General features: G+C 31.6%; 1 protein-coding gene across 1 annotated transcript in view; it reads left to right on the forward strand.

Annotated features, from left to right (window-relative positions):
- The window catches only part of LOC107359880 (metabotropic glutamate receptor 1-like), a 63,138-nt gene extending 42,869 nt beyond the window's left edge, over positions 1-20,269 (forward strand). The window contains exons 7-10 of the mRNA XM_015926469.3: positions 8,161-9,085; positions 13,714-13,991; positions 15,060-15,767; positions 18,522-20,269. Coding sequence (XP_015781955.2) covers positions 8,161-9,085; positions 13,714-13,991; positions 15,060-15,767; positions 18,522-18,811 — 2,201 coding nt within the window. The 3' untranslated portion in view covers positions 18,812-20,269. The remainder of the gene's footprint in view (positions 1-8,160; positions 9,086-13,713; positions 13,992-15,059; positions 15,768-18,521) is intronic.

The following is a 20,269-nucleotide window of genomic DNA, read 5'->3' on the forward strand; positions in this document are numbered from 1 at the left end:
ATCAGGCCATATTAATTTCAATGTATCATTGATTGATTGAAAAATTACTGAGTGGTTGATGATATCAGCAAATTGAAGGTTCAGTAAAATTGGTTTACTTTCACCGACACCATCTAAAATACCTCCTAAAACCGCAATCACATTCTGACCCATGATATCTTGAGTCTCGTCAATTGACAACCAAATTTTTTTATCCTTGAAATATTCAATGACTTTCAAGAAACCTCGATCAAACTCAGACTTCAATTGTCTTCGAATCGTTGATTCTGATGGAACAGTTTTTTTAGTCCATTTAGAGATGAAGTTACGGAAGCTTTCATTGCTTATCTTATAAGGAGCTATGTCCGATTTAACGAGAGCATGAAATAAATCTTTGGTAAATTCAGCTTGTTCATCTTGGTCTTCAGTTTCACTGTTTTTCTCAATAGCTTTTTGATGTTTCGCTGTATTGATGTGTTGTTTAATTTGGGAAGGACGAAGAACATGTAATTTAGCGTCACACAATGAGCAGTAAATTGCCGACTCAACAACACTAAATGGTTCGCCAAAGCGTTGGATGTATTTGGTTAAATTATTCATAACAACAATACAATAATTTAAATTAATTAACAGTAAACAAAGAGAGGATATAAAGAAAACTGTGCTTCTTGACTAAAAAGACAAAAGATTTCTGAAAATGTGCAAATTTATCTCATTTAATGCATCATACTAACAATCTACTTTCTTTGATGACGCTGCATATCTTTCATTTCATTGATAGACAAAAATGTAGTTTAGGTAGAGATAGACGTCTATGCCTTTTGAAAAGCCCTGCTCATTACTGTTTTAACGATAACTGAATGCGCAAGTTAAATTGGTGAGTAAACACTTCGTTGACCATTTAATTTGAACAGATTTTTGTCCTTTCTTTCTGTTCATTTCCATAAAATGTCCATTTAACTGTTGTTTATATCAAACTCATGAGCCAGAATAAAACAGTAAAAAGTAATGATCCGAGTAAAGCATTGGAATCATTTTTATACTAACAATTGAATTTAACGTGGAAAAAAGTTGCAGCTTGAATGAAAATCGAGTTTACTTTGAGACAGTTCAATGTCATGATGAAATGATACACAAAAAAGTAAGCTCAGTTAATGTCAAACAATTTTGTCAAAAGTTTTGGTTCTGCTTACAATTTTAAATGTTACTTTTTACATTGGACTTTATCACTGCTTCTAACGAGAAAGGTCTGCTTTATCAGATTTACGATGAACATTAGATTCAATGTGTGACCATGTTTAAGTTAATTTCCGCCTTTTCAAATGAAGAAAATATCTTGGAAAATTATTTATCGATAATTTTTTTAGACACAAATTGGTTTAACTTGGAAAGAGTTGAGAGGAGAGGTGACAAACAAGTGACAAAAGCATGATTTACTAAAACGATTGCGTCAAATCTTTTGATTCGACATTTTGTTATTGAAACCAATCCACACCGAGTTATCAATCGACCTGGACGGTAAGCGGACTAACTTCTTCTTAAATTCCAAGGGTCGTTCAACATTTGACAACACAAGTTAGGAGTTTGTAACGCCTACCTTGTTTCACTCCTTTTGATGATTTCGGTGTTTGAATGCTCGAAGACTATAAAACTTGTGAGTTTTCCAAGTTTTAGAAATTTTCTGTTTTACTTGACTTGCAAGTTTGAAAGAATCAGAGTTTTGAGATTTTCAAAATGCTCTTGAGTTTCGGGTTAATATTTGTTGTCTACTTTAACTGAAAAGAAGCAAAAAATGCTATCCCAAACGTCTGACCATTCAAGTTTAATTGAAATCAAATTGTTATCCTTCAATTGATTAATGATGATTCAATTGATTAGTCTCAATGGTGACATGGAAACAAATGAAACTCTGAAATTTTTCCCTTCTTTTTCTCTCAACCTCATTTCTACAAAAACTTGAAACTTTCCCTGCACCTTTCATGATCCTGTTCAATCTCAATTGAAAATGATTGCATTCACATCCTGTTCATAAACATGAAAAACAACATGAAATGAAAGTAAAGAAAAAAGCATTTATGTTTTGTCTTTTCACAAACTCATATATTTATAAATAAATGGTTATAAGTCAATTCACTGTATACGTCTGGATGTGATATGGTTTATAAACATGATGCATTCATATCTCTGACTCTTTTCAGTTTACTTTTCCTTTCCTTTTCAAGTGCAATTTTTTCTTGTTGCTGCTGCCTTTTTTCATCATTAAATGAACCATTGGACAATGATAATGATAAATAAGCTCTTCATTTTTTTCATACTTTGATATTTATTTGTCCGTCTCTTTACTATTACATCATCAAAGTCAAGTATTTATCCACAGCTTTGGTTGTTTGCCAAAGAAAAGCGAGTCAAAAGAAAAGGTACTTTTTTCGTTGCCCCTTCGTTCGCCTTTTCACCTTGAAAATCAATTATTCTACTTATCTGCACGTTATTGGAACGTGAACAGATTAAAAATTATCTCTTTTCTCCTTTTCCTGTTCCTTTATCAACATCATTAAGCCTGTCAACTCTAAATCAACCATCAATTTTGTTTTCTCATTTTTCATCATTTTACTTCTTTATTTGTGCAGAGAAAGAGTTTCCCATTTGAAAACTTTTCACTTTTGATTAAAGTTCAATTTTCGTGATTCACAAACTTTTGTGTTTTTACTCCATTGTGAGAATCGACTCTTTTGTCGAAAACTTTTCAATCTGCTTTTCTGTTCGATCTTTTCAGTCTTTTCTTGAAAATGTTTTCTTCTCTCCATTAGCAGGAAAGAGAAAGAGTTTTCTCCGTTATTTGCATTTATATTGGATAGATATGAAATCCATAAGGTATTATCAAAATTCCAACTCCCTGTTATCCAATAAATTTTCACTCCCTTCATTGATGCAGGAAAAACATTCATGTTTGGATATGGAAAATGTTGTACATAAACTTGATTCTTTGCACAGAAAAAAAGTGTTTTTTCCCTGAAAGAAGAAGCCTTCCCATATGACAGGGTGCAAAAGTGTTTCTTTATGAGCATTCATTTTGTAAATAATGTTGAACATGTGCCAGAACTTTATTCATGGATATTTATTAAACTTGTTGTTGCATCTCCTTTTGGTGCATTAAGAGTGTGTTTACCCAAAGTATACTTGATGTGAAATGTTTGTGTGAAAAGAAGTGCAAAAAATGAGGAAACTTATTTGAAATACTGAGCAAGTAATCTTTGAGCTTGACATTGAAACAAGCATTTTGTCACCAAAAGAGAGTAATTTGTAAATAATTGTGAAATATTTTTCGAAAAAAAATATTCGAATTTTCCTTATTTCCAACTTCAATCTTGGCTTTTAGAATTTTTATATCTTTCGAAATGTCGAGTAGCAATTTAAACAGATTAATGATTTTGAAACTCGAAGCTTGAAATCGTTCAGTGAACTTGCAACATGTGATATGGGTTCCAGGTTTCACCTGATTGAGTTTTTAATTGGCACTGAAATCGAAATTGAATTGGATTTAATTTTCGAAGGAAAACTATGAAGGAATCACAGATGACCTAATCTTTTATAATAAGCCGACAACTTGAACAGTTTCTATTGGTTGCTTTTTGTTAGTTTATTCCGTTAGACAGTTGCTGAGATTAATCTTGATTCAAAGAAAATCAGCTTTTACTCTTTTCATCTTCTTTTAAAGGTTAATCAAGTTTCCATATAAATGTAAAGTTTTACAAGATTCCATGTTGAGGCTAAAAGGGAAAACAAAAATCTGGATTTTGATCACTTAATATTTGTTCAACGTCAAGTTAACTTTTTTTACCAACCTGAAGAAATAAAAAGATTCAACAATTTTTCATGTTATCTTCAGGATAAAATGAACACACGGATAAAGAGAGAAGCAAATGTGTGCATTTACATGATGTAAAGCTGCAATTAGATTGATGAGCTTACGAAGCGTTCCATTTAAACTCAATTGAACAACATGAAACTGTCTCTCTGTTAAAAGTTAATCTCATGTAACTGATGAAAACTAATAAGCTTACAAGATTGTTAAAAGGCAATATTATCCTCAACATTGCCCAAGGAAACGATAACAGCAATCATTACAAATGGAAAGAGAAAATTCTTTTCCTAAAGAATACAGAAGAATGCAGAAACGTCAAATTTCGAACTGATTAACTTCAAAAAGTCGATAAAAAATCAAATTCGAGTATCGAGTTGATAAAGACACAAATGAACTGTTAAACACATGATACAATGAAATGTGAATACCAACCATTTTTGCTGTCAAAGGTTATTCAGACATTTCCTATTCAGCTAATTCTGAAGAGAAGAAATTAAAAGCAGAAAAGAGAAAAGAAAAAAATGTTTTCGTTTTAACCCAAATATTGAAATTTGTATTACATTTTCCATGATTGGTCAGTGTCCAATTTTTGTGATTTCATTTCTTCTTTTGTTATTTCTACTCTTTCGACTCCAATTTCACTGTCAACCTCATTTCAGTATAATTGAAAGTGAAGGAATCTGTTTCAGGTAACCAATCCAGTTGAACTCTAAAAATGAGAGATAAAAAGATTTTCCAGAGAAACTTTGTTTTCTCCACTTTTGCTTTCCTTCCCAACCAATCCAGTCAATTTTCATCTCATTTTTATACGCTGTTGATGGACATTATGAAATGTAAATGGCAAGTCAAACAGAAACAAATGGTTCAACATTTGCTCAACTTTTTTACTTTCATTTTTCATCTTTGCTGGAATCCAATTTTTCCTTTTTTCCTTCTTCCATTACTTTTTCGTTGCTTTTAAAACTTCCTTTCAATGTTGTTCAATTTTCTTGGGAAATTCATCTCACTATGAGTTGGCACCCAATCCTCAGCAAGATCCTTTTCTTTGGCCTATTATGTTAATATCGAGATATGAAATGGTTAATGTTCAAGAGAATTGCTTTTCTCTCTTTTATTGATCAATCTTGTTTGACCGCGATTCTGGGTTAAATATGTCTTTAATGGTTAATGTTGAGTATTGCATTGGACAATATAAATGCACTTCTTATTAAATACATAGTCACTTGTGCATAATGGCTGACTGGCCACTAACCTTTTGCTCGATATAAAAGTTTCATTTTATTGATCATTTTCCTCTTCTTTTGTTCATTTTTGTTTATTAATTTTTGTTTTTCTTGTTCAACACAACAAGCTAAATATTATTACGAGCTCATTAACTAAGAGGATACAAAAAAATGGCAAAATCAACAAAACATTCAATGTAATCATCGCTACTAATGATGTTTACTCTAATAATCTGTGTTCATTTGTGCATACAAATATTGATTACAGTAATAAAGTGAAATGATTCAGTGTAAAGGAACAACATTCAAAGTATTAAAATACATTTTGACGAGTAAAAGTGAAATAAAATTTAAAAGAACCACGAAAAAAAGGAAAATTGCAATTGTCAGTTGGTTCGTTAGTCTCATTGTGCTGCAAACTGTGCTTCTGCATACCTGAGATGCTTTTAAAATGATCAGCAAATGTCTCAATTGCATCTGATTGATTGATTGAAATCAACAATCGTTCATGCTTTGTAACTTCCAAAGCCATTGAATCCAAATTTCACACCTGAGTCTCACACAAAAGTAGCATTATAAAACTCTGTGAAACTGTCAAAACCGAGTTAATCAAAAGTTGGTTCAAAAGGATTTTAACCAAAAATTTTATTCGTCAACTCAATGCAGAGAAATCAGAGAAAGACCAAGAGAATCAAAAGTCCGGTGCCTTTAGAACCTACGAATTGCGAAGAGACTTTCGTTAAACAAAATTCGAACGAAACAGTTTCCATGATCTGGATGCCCAGTCACTGCAATATCGATAGTAAAATCTAAAAGAATCCTTCAGATGAAAGATTTTTCGAAAGGCTCAATATTTTGTAGAAGCTAATGTTTTGATGGAATTCGTTGTCGATAGTTCGATACTTGTGAATGTTTCTGGCTGCAAAAGTAAAACATTGAATTCTGGTTAAAGTTATTCGACAGCGAAATGCATTCGTATCTCATAATTTATTGAACCATCAACTGGAGAAGAAACTTTATCACTTATCAAATTAAATTCAAAGAAAAGTTGTACAACTGTTTGGTGGTAAAATGGATGATATATTTCAAGTTCTTGTTCAGTTACTGGTGAAGCAAAAGACTGAAACTTTTCTCTCTTTTCCTTTTACTTTTCATTATTTTCTCCTCACTTTTATTTGGTGCATTTTTGTAAATTTTGGAAACACTGAAAATGAAAATAATTGACAGGAAAAAGAGAAAAGTTTTCTCAATTGATTTCTCTTGCATTTCATGTATTTTACTGATTCTTGATTGAATTTTATCCAAAACTTTACCTTCGCTATTGTTGGCCACATTTCTTTGTCAACCAATAATGAGCAGTAAAGTATATTATTTCATGATAAACCATCTTGTTTTGGTTATTTCATTTCAAACTGCATTAGCAGAAGTGAATAGATAAAGTTATTTCTTGTTCATTTATTTAATAACAAATCATGAGTTTCAACTTTTTTTGTCTTCGATTTTCATTTTTTGCTTCTCTTTATTTCCATTCAATTCTACTTTTTTGCTGAAAATTCAATCAAAAGTGGTTCCTTTTGTGTCATTATTACAACTGGAATAATAAGAGAAACCAAAATTGCAATCAATGAAGAGAAAAAAGGTTTTTTCTTCTTTTACTTTTTTCACTTTGTTCGACTTCAGATAATCAGCGACAATAATGAATCGAGAATTTGCTTTTTCTTTTCATTTCCTTAAAAACGAAACTCGAATCAAAACAAATGTTTACTTTGACAAAAGTTTTTCTTTTCTTTATTCACTTTTCATGCACTTTCACATCAACATGATGAATGGCAGAGTTTTGCTCATTAAAGGCAACAATTGAAAGTGAAAATTGCAACTTTAATTGTTGAAACTTTGCTACAATTTTCTGAGAAAAAAGAAGAAGAAAAAACTCGAACTAAATATCAATTAAAAGTTGAAAAATGATTGAAGTTTAAACTTTAATTGCTCCAAGTTGTTCAACTTTTAACGGAAGTTTGCAACTGTTCTGAACACGATAAAAGTAGTGATAATTATGATGAGATGTTGAGCAGTTGAACGTGTTTAGTTGAAAGTTGAACATTTTCAATTCTTGAAGCATTCTGTATAAATGTGATAATAGTTGGAACATTAAAAACAAAATAAAGAGTCAAAGTATTAATAATATATGAAATATAATAGTTATGGAAGAAGAGATAAAATTAATAAAAATTCACTCCCAGTGTTGGAGTTGAATAATAAAAGTTGCATTAAAAAAGTAACAACAATCTAAGTAAATAGTGTGGAATTGGCAAAAGGTTAAAACTTGTGCAAAACCTTTCCTCATCAACAGTAATTTCCGAAGCACATCAGTTTACAGATCAACTTGGTTCATCAATCAGCTTATAATTTAACTCTCAAAATGAGCAGTCGTTAAGCACAGCATTTCAACATTCATTAACAAATTCACCGAATTTATTTGACTAATGATGGTGACACTGATTGCTGTTATCGATTATTCAATGCTGATTTCCAATCCATTTCACGCGAATATCAATTTCTTTTAAACAAAATTTTCGAGCATTTTCACATTGTCAAAGTTTCTGTTCGAAAATATGCAAACAGATCGGCATATTTTAAAATCTGTAGTCACTCGACTTTTCTTTCAACTTTTTCTTGTGGAAACTTCAATAATAATTTGAATATTGTTCCAATTTCGGCATTTGGAACAATGTTTTGATCTCCAAAATCCAGAGTTATCGAGTAACATTCTTTTAAAAGGAAAATGAGTTCAAAATGTAACTCAATTGAATCATGAAATTAACGATGGATAATCTCTGATCGGGAAACGGATCGATAAAATAAATCTTTAAGCTGAAATAACTAGAAACTAGAGTCGATTTTGATAATGATCAGATTTGATGATTCGATCAACTAACATTGTTTGATGTTATGCATTCGGAAACAAAAACGATCAATTGAGAAAACTCAGAGTAGAATCAGGAACATTTTGAAAAATTTCGAGCTTTGAACCAAAATGGTTTTGGTGATTTAAGTAAAAATTTTAACTCTTTTCTCTTTTCTTTATTTTCTTTTCAGGCTGCTTCCAAATCGAAATTGAATATATTCAGTGGACTGAGACACCATCGTTAGTTGCCATAGCTATCGCTCTATTTGGTATTATGTTAACATTTTTCACTATGGTTGTGTTTATCAAGCATAACAACACGCCAGTTGTTAAAGCTTCGACCCGTGAGCTTTCTTACATGATTTTATTGGGAATGTATCTTTGTTATATAACAACCTTTGCCCTTATCGCAATGCCAACCCAGGAAACTTGTTTTGTAACCCGAGTATTACCTGGCTTTAGTTTTGCCGTTATCTACGCTTCCCTGGTAACCAAGACTAACAGAATTGCTCGCATTTTAGCGGGCTCCAAGAAACGCATAATAACCAAGAAACCTCGTTTCATGTCCTCTTCAGCTCAAGTTGTTATATCTATTATTTTGATACTCATTGAGACGGGTATAATTGGTTTCATGCTCTTTAAAGAACCAGCCGATTCCAAGTTGGATTATCCCGTATTGGATAAAGTTATTTTAGTGTGCAATACAACCTCAGCTGGAATCATTGCCCCTTTAGGTTTTGACTTTTTTCTCATTGCAATGTGTACCGTTTACGCCATCAAAACTCGCAATGTTCCAGAAAACTTTAACGAAGCCAAATTCATCGGGTTCACCATGTACACAACCCTCGTCATCTGGATCGCCTTTGTTCCCATCTACTTTGGCTCCGACCTAAAGGTACTCACCATGTGTCTCTGCATCTCCTTCAGCGCACTGGTTGCTTTGGTTCTCCTCTTTTTCCCCAAACTTTACATAATCCTTTTCAAACCAGAGAAAAATAATCGCTCCTTTTTCACGACTGCCAAGAATGTACGTTGTCACATTGGCTATGTACCGACACTCGGCATCTCTCGCCATTCCTCACATTCAACCTCAGAATTTTCAGTCGACTCTCCAAGGCAAGTAACTTTTCCTTCAACTACAAATGCTTCCAAATTGTCAAGCTCAATTAGTTCATTACAAGTTGCACGAAATTTGAAGATCAATCAAAATCCAAAGGAAAGTTGAAGCTTTTTCATCAAGAAAATGAATCTCGACGAATTTCGAGAAAGTCGAAGAATATTTTTTTTCTGGTTTCGCAGTCATTTATTTCAATTCATTTGAGCATCTCAAGTGCTTAGCGAATAGATGGCGAAAATTACTCGAAACTCTAGAGATTAAGCATTTGATCCTGCAACATAATGCAAAGTCAATTTTTCACAATTCATGGTAAAAAGAAAAGGAAATAAGTGGAAAAATCCAAATGATATCTTCATGACTGTCAAAAGAGTGTAACATGTTTGTGATGTTGAACACAAATGAATACATTTGAGCATCACATTTGAGTAGTTAGATTAAGTTGAATGTTCATTATCATGTCAGGGATGAAATGAATTTGTCTTTACCCAGAAAAGTTGGAAAAATAATTTCATTTCGTTTCTTCTGATTGATTCGAGTTTTCTTTTTACTTGTGTTTTCAAAACATTATTTGGTTAACTGATGAAGTAAAATGAAATAATCAAGTAACGTTGAATGATACGAATAATTTGTTTTTTTTTCATCTTTCAAAAGAGTAACGAGAGAAGATGGAAAAAAGAGGAAAAAATTGTTCCCTTCCATGTTCAATATATTGAACTGAAACATGGATGGAGAAACTCGAAATAAAGTTAAACTCTCATGAAATGTCATCATGTTGTGGGAGGCAAAGTAAACCTCTACTAGGTACAGATATAATGATAATAGTGATTGAGATGAAAATGCTCATCTTCTTGCATTTCTTTATTGCTTTTATTTGAACATTGATAAATTGTCAGATAACTTGATATGATAACTTGAAACAACAACAGAAGTTATAATAATAATGGAACAAAAGAATGACCCAATTTTATCGTTGATCATATTTTCTTCCTTTCTATTGATGGAGCATCCAATGGACAAAAGGTTTAAAAGAAAAGAGCAAAAGGTTGAAACATTTTCTTTACCAAATTTATTCAATCAGATGAAATTTCAGTCTTGCAACTTTTATACTTTTCGTTAATCCAAATCTAATTGAGCTTTTAAACGATTCAATTTTCATCTTCAATATTCGAAAAATTATTTCAAAGGTTTTTTTGAAAATTAAATCTTCTAGCAAATAGTTTCTAGAGTTTTTCAGCCCATCATTCTAAGGATTTTCAGTGAAATAAAATCAAAGAAACAGGATTGGAGAAAAAAATAATGCAAATTTCGACTACAGAGCAACTGTTTGACCGACGATAAATTTTTTGAGAAAAAGGAAACGAATGCTCCTCGAAATTGAAGAGAAAATTGGACATGGTTTTAAATTTCTTGGAATAGTGTTTCTGTGGTTGAATCGAATCTAAGATTGTAATTGATGTGATGAATTTTCATCGAAATACCTCTCGAAAGAAGAAAATTTTGAAAATTTTTCATCATTATTCCTTTTGAAATGTCTGTTCAATTTTAATCAATCAATTTTGATTTTCAGTATTTTCTTATATTTTGACTTTTAGTTATTCCATTTTTGTTTTGACTTTACCAATGTCAATAACTTTATTCAATGAGTTCCGCCAATTTTTATATTATTTAAAATCGGTTTTCAAATCAATGATTTAATCAATTTTGAGTGAAAACAATTTTGTTTGCTTATCAGAGAAACCCTGATTGGAACATGTTTATGCCATTGATTTCGATGGAGAGTATTTATTCGTCTTGAGCATGGCAACGTCGTTTAGTAATCGATTCATTTGGCATACAAAATGAACCATCGAACCCTTACCATCTCAGCTGAAAGTTGAAATTGGAAACCCATTGACAAATTGTCAGAAAACCTTCCTTTGGCATTTTACTCAGCCTTTTATTGCTTGCCTCAGCGCAACTTGTCCTTTTGCTGTGTTGATATGATTCTTGCTTTCATTATTCTCATCATGATAGATATGAAATGTAGCTCTAACTAGTGAACCTCCGAGTCATCAATCAAGGTTGTCGAGTAAAATGATGATGATGATGATAATGATGCAGAATAGACGTTGAATGTGAAAAATGATAGATAAATTGTGATCTGCAATAAAAATTGAAGGCAAGAGTGATTTAAGAATGAATTTCCGTTGATTGTTAAACATCAATAAACTTGGAGTTTGACAAAAGGGATGAAATAACATGATAATAATGATAACAAGAAGGCGTTCAATTGAGTATTAGTTTCTTTTCCCCTTTTCAATGTTAATGTTTACCAAATAGTGTTGCTGAGGAAATGAAATAAATTAGATTAGAAAATGAATTGGCAGAATATGAATCAGCGGAAAATCCAGAGACGAGCAAAAAATATCAACAAATAACTGGGAGTTGAACTTCAATCATCATCATTCATATTTTTGCCCTTTTAGCGTCTTGTTCATTAGCCATTTCATTTGATTACCTAATCTACATTTGATTCAAAGGTTGCAAATGAGTAAATGCTGTGAGAATGTAATGAGCGAAGGAGAACAAAAAATTATCTCCAATTTTTGGATTCCTTTTTGGATTCTAAGCGATATTGAACACAAGTGATTGGCTGGTGAAAGTAAATGTGAAACATGGATGATAATGATCAATAAAAAAGTGGATAATCACAGGAAGTCTTGTCTTGTCCTTTTTTATGTTTGCCTATTATTGTCATTATCGTTATACTTACTGGGAATCATTTTTACTCCCTTTACTTTATACTATTCGTCTTCACAAAGGAAGTGTTTTATTGGAAGCCAAAACATTGATTAGTTACCACTTTACTGTTTGCCTCATGAAACTCTCATGAATGGCGTTAAATCATCAAATACAATCTTTCCAATTGTTTCCATCATCCGTCTCAATCACTTTTGTTAGACTTTTTCTAAGTCCAACAAAATAATGTCATTTCGGAATTTCATCAACAAACCAAGACTGATTCACCAAACTCACGCTAACTTGAAGTTCAACTTGTTCATTAAGATTGGGAGTGACTATGCTACTGGGAGTGACTGGGATGTCATCAGGATTTACTCGATATTAACGAATATTATTAGATAAATCAATGAACTTTAAATCGAAATTTCAAAATCTTTTTGTTCCATGATTATTGAAGCTTCTTTGTGCTGAGAAAACTTCATTTTTCTGAAATTCCAAATTGAAGATTATATTATTCTTTAGAGAATTTCTTGTTTTTATTCAATTCAAGATTGAACTTGGAAATTAAATTTCGATTGATTGAAAATGTAAATGTGTCGATTAGTCAACATTTGATAATTTGATTAGCATCGAGTTTGGAGTTTCTTCAAAAATTGGAATTGAAAATTCTCAGGTGATTATGGAATTTGTTGGTTTCGATTGAATTTAGATTTTGCTTGAAACTTGAGTTTCGATTAATGGCAATTGAAATATTGTCGATTGGTTAATTATTTGTTCGTTTATCCATTAGCATGAAAGAATTTATCAGAAAGGAAAAAAGCGTTGAATAAAGAAAGGAATTGAATGGAAATGAATTTGATTCAAACGAAATTCTGTGTTTACTTGATTGCATTCAAGTGTGCAAGAATGAATTTTGCGTGAAATGAAAAAATATTTTGCATCACAACGAGAAAATGAAATTGAATGCTAAACTAAATTCAAGTAAAGGAGTGAATTTTTTTTCTCTCGCTCAACTATTCTCTTTTCAAATGATTGGAATGGAAATAAATCGATAATTGATTTTCATTTTGATTGATTGAGAATTGGAATGTTTGTGGATGAAAATTTTCATCACATTCAAATAATGTGTAAATTATGTGAAAAAACAATAAATATTGCGTTTCTATTAGTTGCACCAGATTCTCAGTTGAATGGTGAGGTAAACATTTTTGGCCTTGCTTTTGTATTCACAGGGAATGATATAACTGATTCGCTTGCCACCAACTTTTCCATGATGGATAACATCAATTACTTTTCATCATCATTCTCATTATGATTACCAATGTTGCAATTGAAAGAGTCACATTTGCAACGTAAATCGATTTTTTGGCTCATTTTCTTCGCATTTCACTTCTCATTGAATCAATCAAATTTCATAAACAAGTCATGAATCATGTTCTCATCGTTTTCCTCTTTTTCATTCACCAATGAATTTCAAAGTCAACATTTCCACATTCATAATTTCACTTTTATTCAATTAACCGAAATGAGAAAAAAAAGATTCTGACAATCAATCAATTATCCGTAAAACCAAAGCTTCAATCACTGACCATGAAATGGCCAGTTTATAAGCATCAGAAAAAAAGAACAGAAAAAAATGAAATTCTCCATGAATAAATTTCATGTCTACATTGGTCTACAAAAGTGAATCGAAATTAGAAAAAATCATTTCGATTCGAAAATAAAAGATTTTTTTCTGTTTAAATGAAGAAATTTCGCAGCTCGATTTTCCAGAAAATTTTACATCGTTCAACTTTTCGTTCGGGTTGAAAAGCATTTCAGAAAAAAACTTGGAGCTTTGACAAAATTTGGAAGCTTTTGGATAATTTTTTTCGATAATTTAATTTGATTTCTTTTTTTTCAACAGAAATCATTCCCTGGAAGTGAAACATCATTATAATCAACATTTAAAAAAGGAAAGTTCATCTTCTGAACCATCAAAAAGTCATCAGCAGCCTGGAACCCTATTAACAGATAAATCAACCTCATCATTACTCAATACCAAGCCCGAGAAGAGGCGTTCAAGTTTCAATATTTTTGAAAGATTTCGTATAAGCAAGCAAGATAAGATAGCAGCCAATGTACAGCAAAAGATTCGTGCTGTTAGAGCAGCTGAAGCGTTGGATCGTCAAACCAATAGACGAGGTAAATATGCGAAAGCAAAGCCTAAAAAAATTTCATTTCTTTCCAAATTTCCCTCTTCTCTGATTAATTTGAAAAACATGAACCCAAAACTTTTCTCATTTGATGCATTTTTCGAGTAAAAAACAATTATGAAAAAATCAATTTCCATGGACAATAATAAGCTTGGAATTTTCTTTTCTTCCATTTTCACATAATTTTACAAATAGCTTTCAATTTCCAGTTGATTGATAATTTTCACGAGAATATGTTTTATCAATTTATTGCCAGCATTCATTCAACTTTTATTGCTTCGTTCAATTTACTTATTGACAAAATTATGAATGAAAATTCATAAAATTAACTTTGGCAAAATTGAAAAGCATTTGCCAATCCAAGTTGCCAGAACTTTGCTTTTAATAATCTTGTAAGGCTAGATTGAAATTCATCACATTCAACAGTTGATCAATTTTTTTCGGAATAATTCTCTTCTCAGATTGAATTCTCAACTGCATTACCTAGATTGTTTTGAAATAATTTGGATCAGTTGACAAATGGAGAAATGAGTTTTTTTTTCTTTCTCTTCCTTTTCTTTTCATTTTCTTCTCAGGTTCTACACTTATGCCCAAATGAACATTAATAATATCAAAGTCTGATTAATCTGTTAATACTCTGACTCTGTTTAACATTCTGTTAGCAACTTTTACTCCAAACAACTCTTTTATCAACCAATTTTTCTTTTTTTCTCCATCTTCATCTTTTCCTTTCTTTACCCAATTCTCAAGAGCAGCACAACTAACTAGATAATAATACACAATATTCTCAGTCTATTTTATCATTTCCTATTCATTCCTCTAATTATAATACTTTTATTATTAATAACGATTCATGTTGATTTTCAGTGCATTTCACCTTTTCCTTACCTTTTTTTGTCTTCCTTTTCATTTTACTTTTCATGATGAATTTGTTTTTTCCCACTTATCCATGCATAGTTATGTTGCTATTAACAGTCATTAAAAAAATCTCAACCATTTACTTCAATTATGGAATCATTTTTTTTCTCTCTCTCTCTCTCTGTCATTTTGCAAACAGTTCCAGGTCGACCTCCACCTCGACAAAGTTCCTCAAGTGGAATGGATATACCAGAAGAGGGTGAAAATTCGGGTAAAATGAGGCTGGTTCAGATGCTGAAACATGCGTATGGTGATGATGTCAATAAAATTCCAGGTTTCACCGAGTTTGTAGAATCGGCTAAACGGGAATCTCGTCGAGTTTTGGTGGAAAATTCTGCTCAAACATCGTACGACCTACTCGAGACTTGGTTTCCAGCCTTGCGCCATCGGATACCACGTAACGGTGCCAATGGTACAAGTGGCAATACAAGCACAAGTGGAGGACCAAGTGGTGCAAGGTCGACCACTACCAACGGAGAGATTGTGTTGATGACCAGCCTTGATGAATGTGATGACAGTAGATCAGCCAATGGGTTCCATCGGTTGATGAAGCAAACCAGTTCAGTCGCACCTCTAGGTTACCGAGGTGATCAACCTCAGCCTGTGCATCAACCACAGCAGACTCTTTGGTCGACTGAAAAGGATTCCAGTCTTAATGGAGTAAACAGTTTAGGTGCAAGTTCAATCTATCATCCTCATCACCTTTACCATCAACAACAACAGCAACAACAACAACAGAATCAAAGCCAACAATGGTCAACTAATTATGCTGTCCTCTCAAATCAATTGTCCAATGTACTTCAAGATGGTCGTCAACAGTTGACCACACTTAGATTAAATAGCAAAGGTAAATATTGAATATTGATTAAGATTGACTAACAAGATGAAAGCAAGAGCACAAAGTAACCAAATGCAAACACAAGTATCATTAACATTATCATGGATTCCTCATGTTTCACCCTTAACCATCTTGATGATGCTCTCATCATTCCTCATCTCTCTCATCTCTCATCAACTCAATCATTATTAACAATCTCAATCTCAATCATTTCTTCTCTTCAATTTTTGTTCCCTTTGATTAGACCTGATTTTCATTAGGTTATAGTTAATAATGTAAACCTGGACTTGAGTCTTATTCACTTCTTCACAACTTTTCTGTTTCTGTCAAAACATATAATACATTTGCTCGCTCTTTTCCTTCATCTCCATCTTCCTTTACCATCATCATCCCCATCATCATGATGTGATGTAAACGGAACAAGTACAAAAATAAGTACATCCTTTTCATCATTTGTCTTAATCATTTTCACTCTTTTCTCTTTTCTCTTCTTCTTCCTCATCTTTATTATTACATCTTCTATTAACTTGAACTTTTCTTATTATTCCTTCATCTTCTTCCCTCCTCCTCATAACCATCATCATTGTTGTGTCACTTTTTGTTTCATCCAAAATGAGATCATAATTAACCAAGTGAAAGTTAATATTTAACTTAACCTCTCAATTTGACTGAAAATACTTTCCTCAGTTATCATCATTGTTATAATTAATGTTTATTGTGAGTTTGTTTGTTAATGGTTAACATGAAAATTGATGGAAACCTTTCAACAGTGAAAAGAAAAGTTGAAAAACAAAAAACAATTTTTCGACATTTCAAATCATTTTCGATTCACAGATTTAATCATTCATTGCACGACATGAGAAAAACAATGAAGTTGAAAAAGTTTCAAATCGAAATGAAATTTGAAAATTCGATTAACAACCAAAATCGAAAGTTGAAACATTTTCATCTTTCATCATTTATGAATCGTTCAGTCAAGTTTGAGACAGTTTTCAAAGTTTTCATTTTTGTTTCAACCTTGGATCAACATGGTAAACTTCATTAAAACTCAAGAGTGTCAAGTTGAAGCACAAAATTCAACTTTTCTGCACTTTTTCAATAACATTCAATTAACTTTTTTTCCACTTCATTATTTAAAGAATAAAAATTCATGGAAAGATTTTTTGTTTCAACAAAATTTTCAAATTGAAATTCATCATTTTTCTGAATATCTTTGAAACGATTTAAGGAAATGAAAATTAATTGACTTTGAATCTCATCTTTTTTACATATGAACAAGTCAAAGTGTTCAATATTTGAACATGAAAAATTACTTTTCAGGCAAAATAAAGAAAATGGTTGTCAATGTTTAACTATTTCTTCTTTTTTCTCCTTCTTTTTCCGATAACATGATTCAAATGAAATGAAGGATAAAAAATGATGAAGATGAAATACAAATAATAGATAACAATGTGATTTGGAAAGTCAATTGAAAATTCATTGTATTCAGATCATCTTATTGAATAAATGTTTCTCTTTTTTTTGCTCTCTTCTTCATTCCTTGTTGTCCTTGGTGAAACAGTTTAACATCAACTTATGATAGCATATCATGGCTGATTGAAACTATGATGAAAAGAAGATTTGGGTTGAGAAGAAGATCAGAATTTACTTGAGGATGATTTGAGAGGATTACATGAATAACAAGTAGATTGAGAGATGCAAGTGAGTCAAAGCGTTTTCATCCTTTTCCCTTGTTCCATTTGTTTTGATAAATTCATAAATTGAAAGTTTTTCTTGTTTACTCATTCAAAATATGTAAACTTGCAGTTAATATGGGTTTAGGAGAGGAAAGAGTTTTATCCTTTTGAATGGAGCAAACAATTCTGAAACGGTAAATAGCCGATGGGATACTTTGAAATCTGTGCATGGAAAAGCTGGTGATGGAGAAAAAGAGAAAAAAGTAAAAGTGCAACATTTTTTATTCTCTTTTCATGATAGGGATTAGTTTTCAAGAGGTGTTTCCGGTTGAATCAGAGGCTTCCATTTCAAACTTTGCCTTGTCTTTTCTTCTTCTTTTTCATCCTTTGCTGAGTTGAATTGCTTGGAGCAACAGTCATGATGACTTTGACTTTGTAAAGCTTTCAAACTCTTTTTTTTTCTCCTCATCATTTTCATGTTTCACCTATTTGTTGTTTTTGATCAAATGTTTAGACTCAAATTTATCATCAAGATGGAGAAAAAAAATGAGAATCGAGAGCAACATGAGAATGGAATTTTAGGAAACTTTTGTTTGCTGAGAGGAAATGTATTTGAGTGGGAAAATCGCTTTTTTTTGCTGTTCCACTTTTACTTCTTCCATTTCAATTCTCTTCAGATTCTGATGAAATTTGATATCCAATCAATCTAACAATTATCCATCCTTGAAAAGTATCAAGAGAAGTGTTTATTTCTGACTGTTTCAGCCAACATTTAGATTGAAATTTACAGAACTTTTAATTGATAATGTCAATGATTACAGAGAACAGTCAAGCAAAAGTATTCGCTTAAAGCAAATTTTACCAATTTTTTCTGTTTTCTGAACAATCCTGGCAATTCTGGTTCTATTCAAATTTCAAAAAAATGTAACCCTAAATAACGAAACACAAAAATTTTTCGATTCGAAACTCGCTCCAAGAGACAGACATGTTCAAAACTGAAGTTTTTTTTAAAAAAATATTGCTTTCGAAATTCAAATGTTTATTGATAGAACTTTTTTAACTTGATTTTTCTCTTTATATCTTTTAGGTTCAAACTTATCAAGTCCCAGTAACCTACGAAAACGTCCCAGCTCAGTTTCATCTTCAAGTGCCAAAGTACGAGCTAGTGAGGAAAGCCTACTCAGTGGAACCAATTCATGCGTAATCGAAGAATCAGCAAGCTCAGGCGGTGAATCAAGTCCAAGCTCTGGAGTTGTATACAAAAATATCATTATCAATCTAGGTGGAACTTCCGGTTCTCAGGGTGAAAACATCAACGAAATGGGCAGATCTGAATCACTAAGACTACGTCAAAAGCATCAGCAACATCAACAATAAATGAAAGGATAAGAAATAAACAGTAAACAATAAACAGCAAAAGAAGAAAAAAAAACTCCCAGAAAATGCAAAGAAATGAAAAAAAGGCAAATAAAGAAAGAGAAGGATTCTCTCTTTTTTTGAATAAAAATATCATTATTATCAAATCCATCATGAACCTCTTTCTTGCCAGCTTCAAACCTTCATCTAGACCATCATCAAGACAACATTATCTTCATCTCTTCAACTATTGAGCTTTATTCAATTCCAAAAATCTCTTTACTCTCCTTTTATACATCACACTTCTACATATACATGCATATAAATACCAAAAATGAATTCATGAAACATGGAAAAAATGTGAACCGAGAAAAAAAACATGAAGCAGAAAAAAATGTGATTGAAGCAACTTTGACAAGTCAGTTACCATTATTGGCAATTGATGGTGAAAAGTGAAGAAAAAAAGTTGAAACGAAAAAAAAATTTTCTAAACTTTTTTGTTTCGCTTATTGATGATTGCGATTATTGCTCATCCCGATAATGATTATAATGATAATGATAACGATTATAGTTAATCATCATTTGTTTCTCGAAAGCAACTTGTAATGTTAGGTTGGAAGGGAATTTGATTCATTTGGAGGGGAGAAAAAAGTTCTGAACAAAATTTTCTTTTTCTCTTTTTCTCAATGAAAATGTGCCAAAAATAACAATTGAACGAAAATTTAATTTCCCTTTTAGTTTAAACTTTTTCTTTCTTCGCCCAATCTGAATCATCTCTGGATAATTGCATCAATAGTTTCATGGTGAAAAGTAGATTAAAATTGATGACTTTGAATCAAACTTTTTTTTCTTAAAAAAAAGAGAAAAATGTTTTTCATTTTTCGTTTTTGCTTTTACAGAAAATTGAAAATCTGTTCAATACTTAACACTTTATCACTGTTATCATTATTATTGTTATCATCGTTATTTATCCAATTATCAATTTGTCATTTTTAATTTAACCAAATGTTTAAAATTGTTATTTTGTTTTGGTTTTAAAGACATTTACCTTTTCTTTTGCTGAACCTCAACTTTAATCAGGAAAATGGCTTTTTCTTGGATAACTTGTTGGAACCAAAAATCGTTGCACTTTTAATATCAAACAAAGTGGAATCAAAATTTAACCCTCAATCCCTTTCTATTCATTCAATCATTATTTGGAAATTAGTTTTGATAAAAACTCTACTTCAACCAGGGACCTGATCAAAGAGCCTGTTACTCTTTGCAACTGATCCACTTGTAATAAAGACGAAAATTGATCAAAATGTAAATTATTGTGCTGCCTCACAATGAAAACTGCACATGGTTTAAGTGACAAAGATGTCGATGGTTTTAATGATGAAATGACCAAAAATGTCGACAATTCAAATTTGAACAAAAATAATTGTTAAAAAATGTTTTTCAAATAAATTGCGTAAAATAACTTTGTGAAACCGCAAA

This window comes from Tetranychus urticae, chromosome 3, assembly GCF_039701765.1.
Source record: "Tetranychus urticae isolate SD_2017Ah chromosome 3, NJAU_TeUrti_SD_1.0, whole genome shotgun sequence".
Taxonomy (NCBI): Eukaryota; Metazoa; Arthropoda; class Arachnida; order Trombidiformes; family Tetranychidae; genus Tetranychus; species Tetranychus urticae.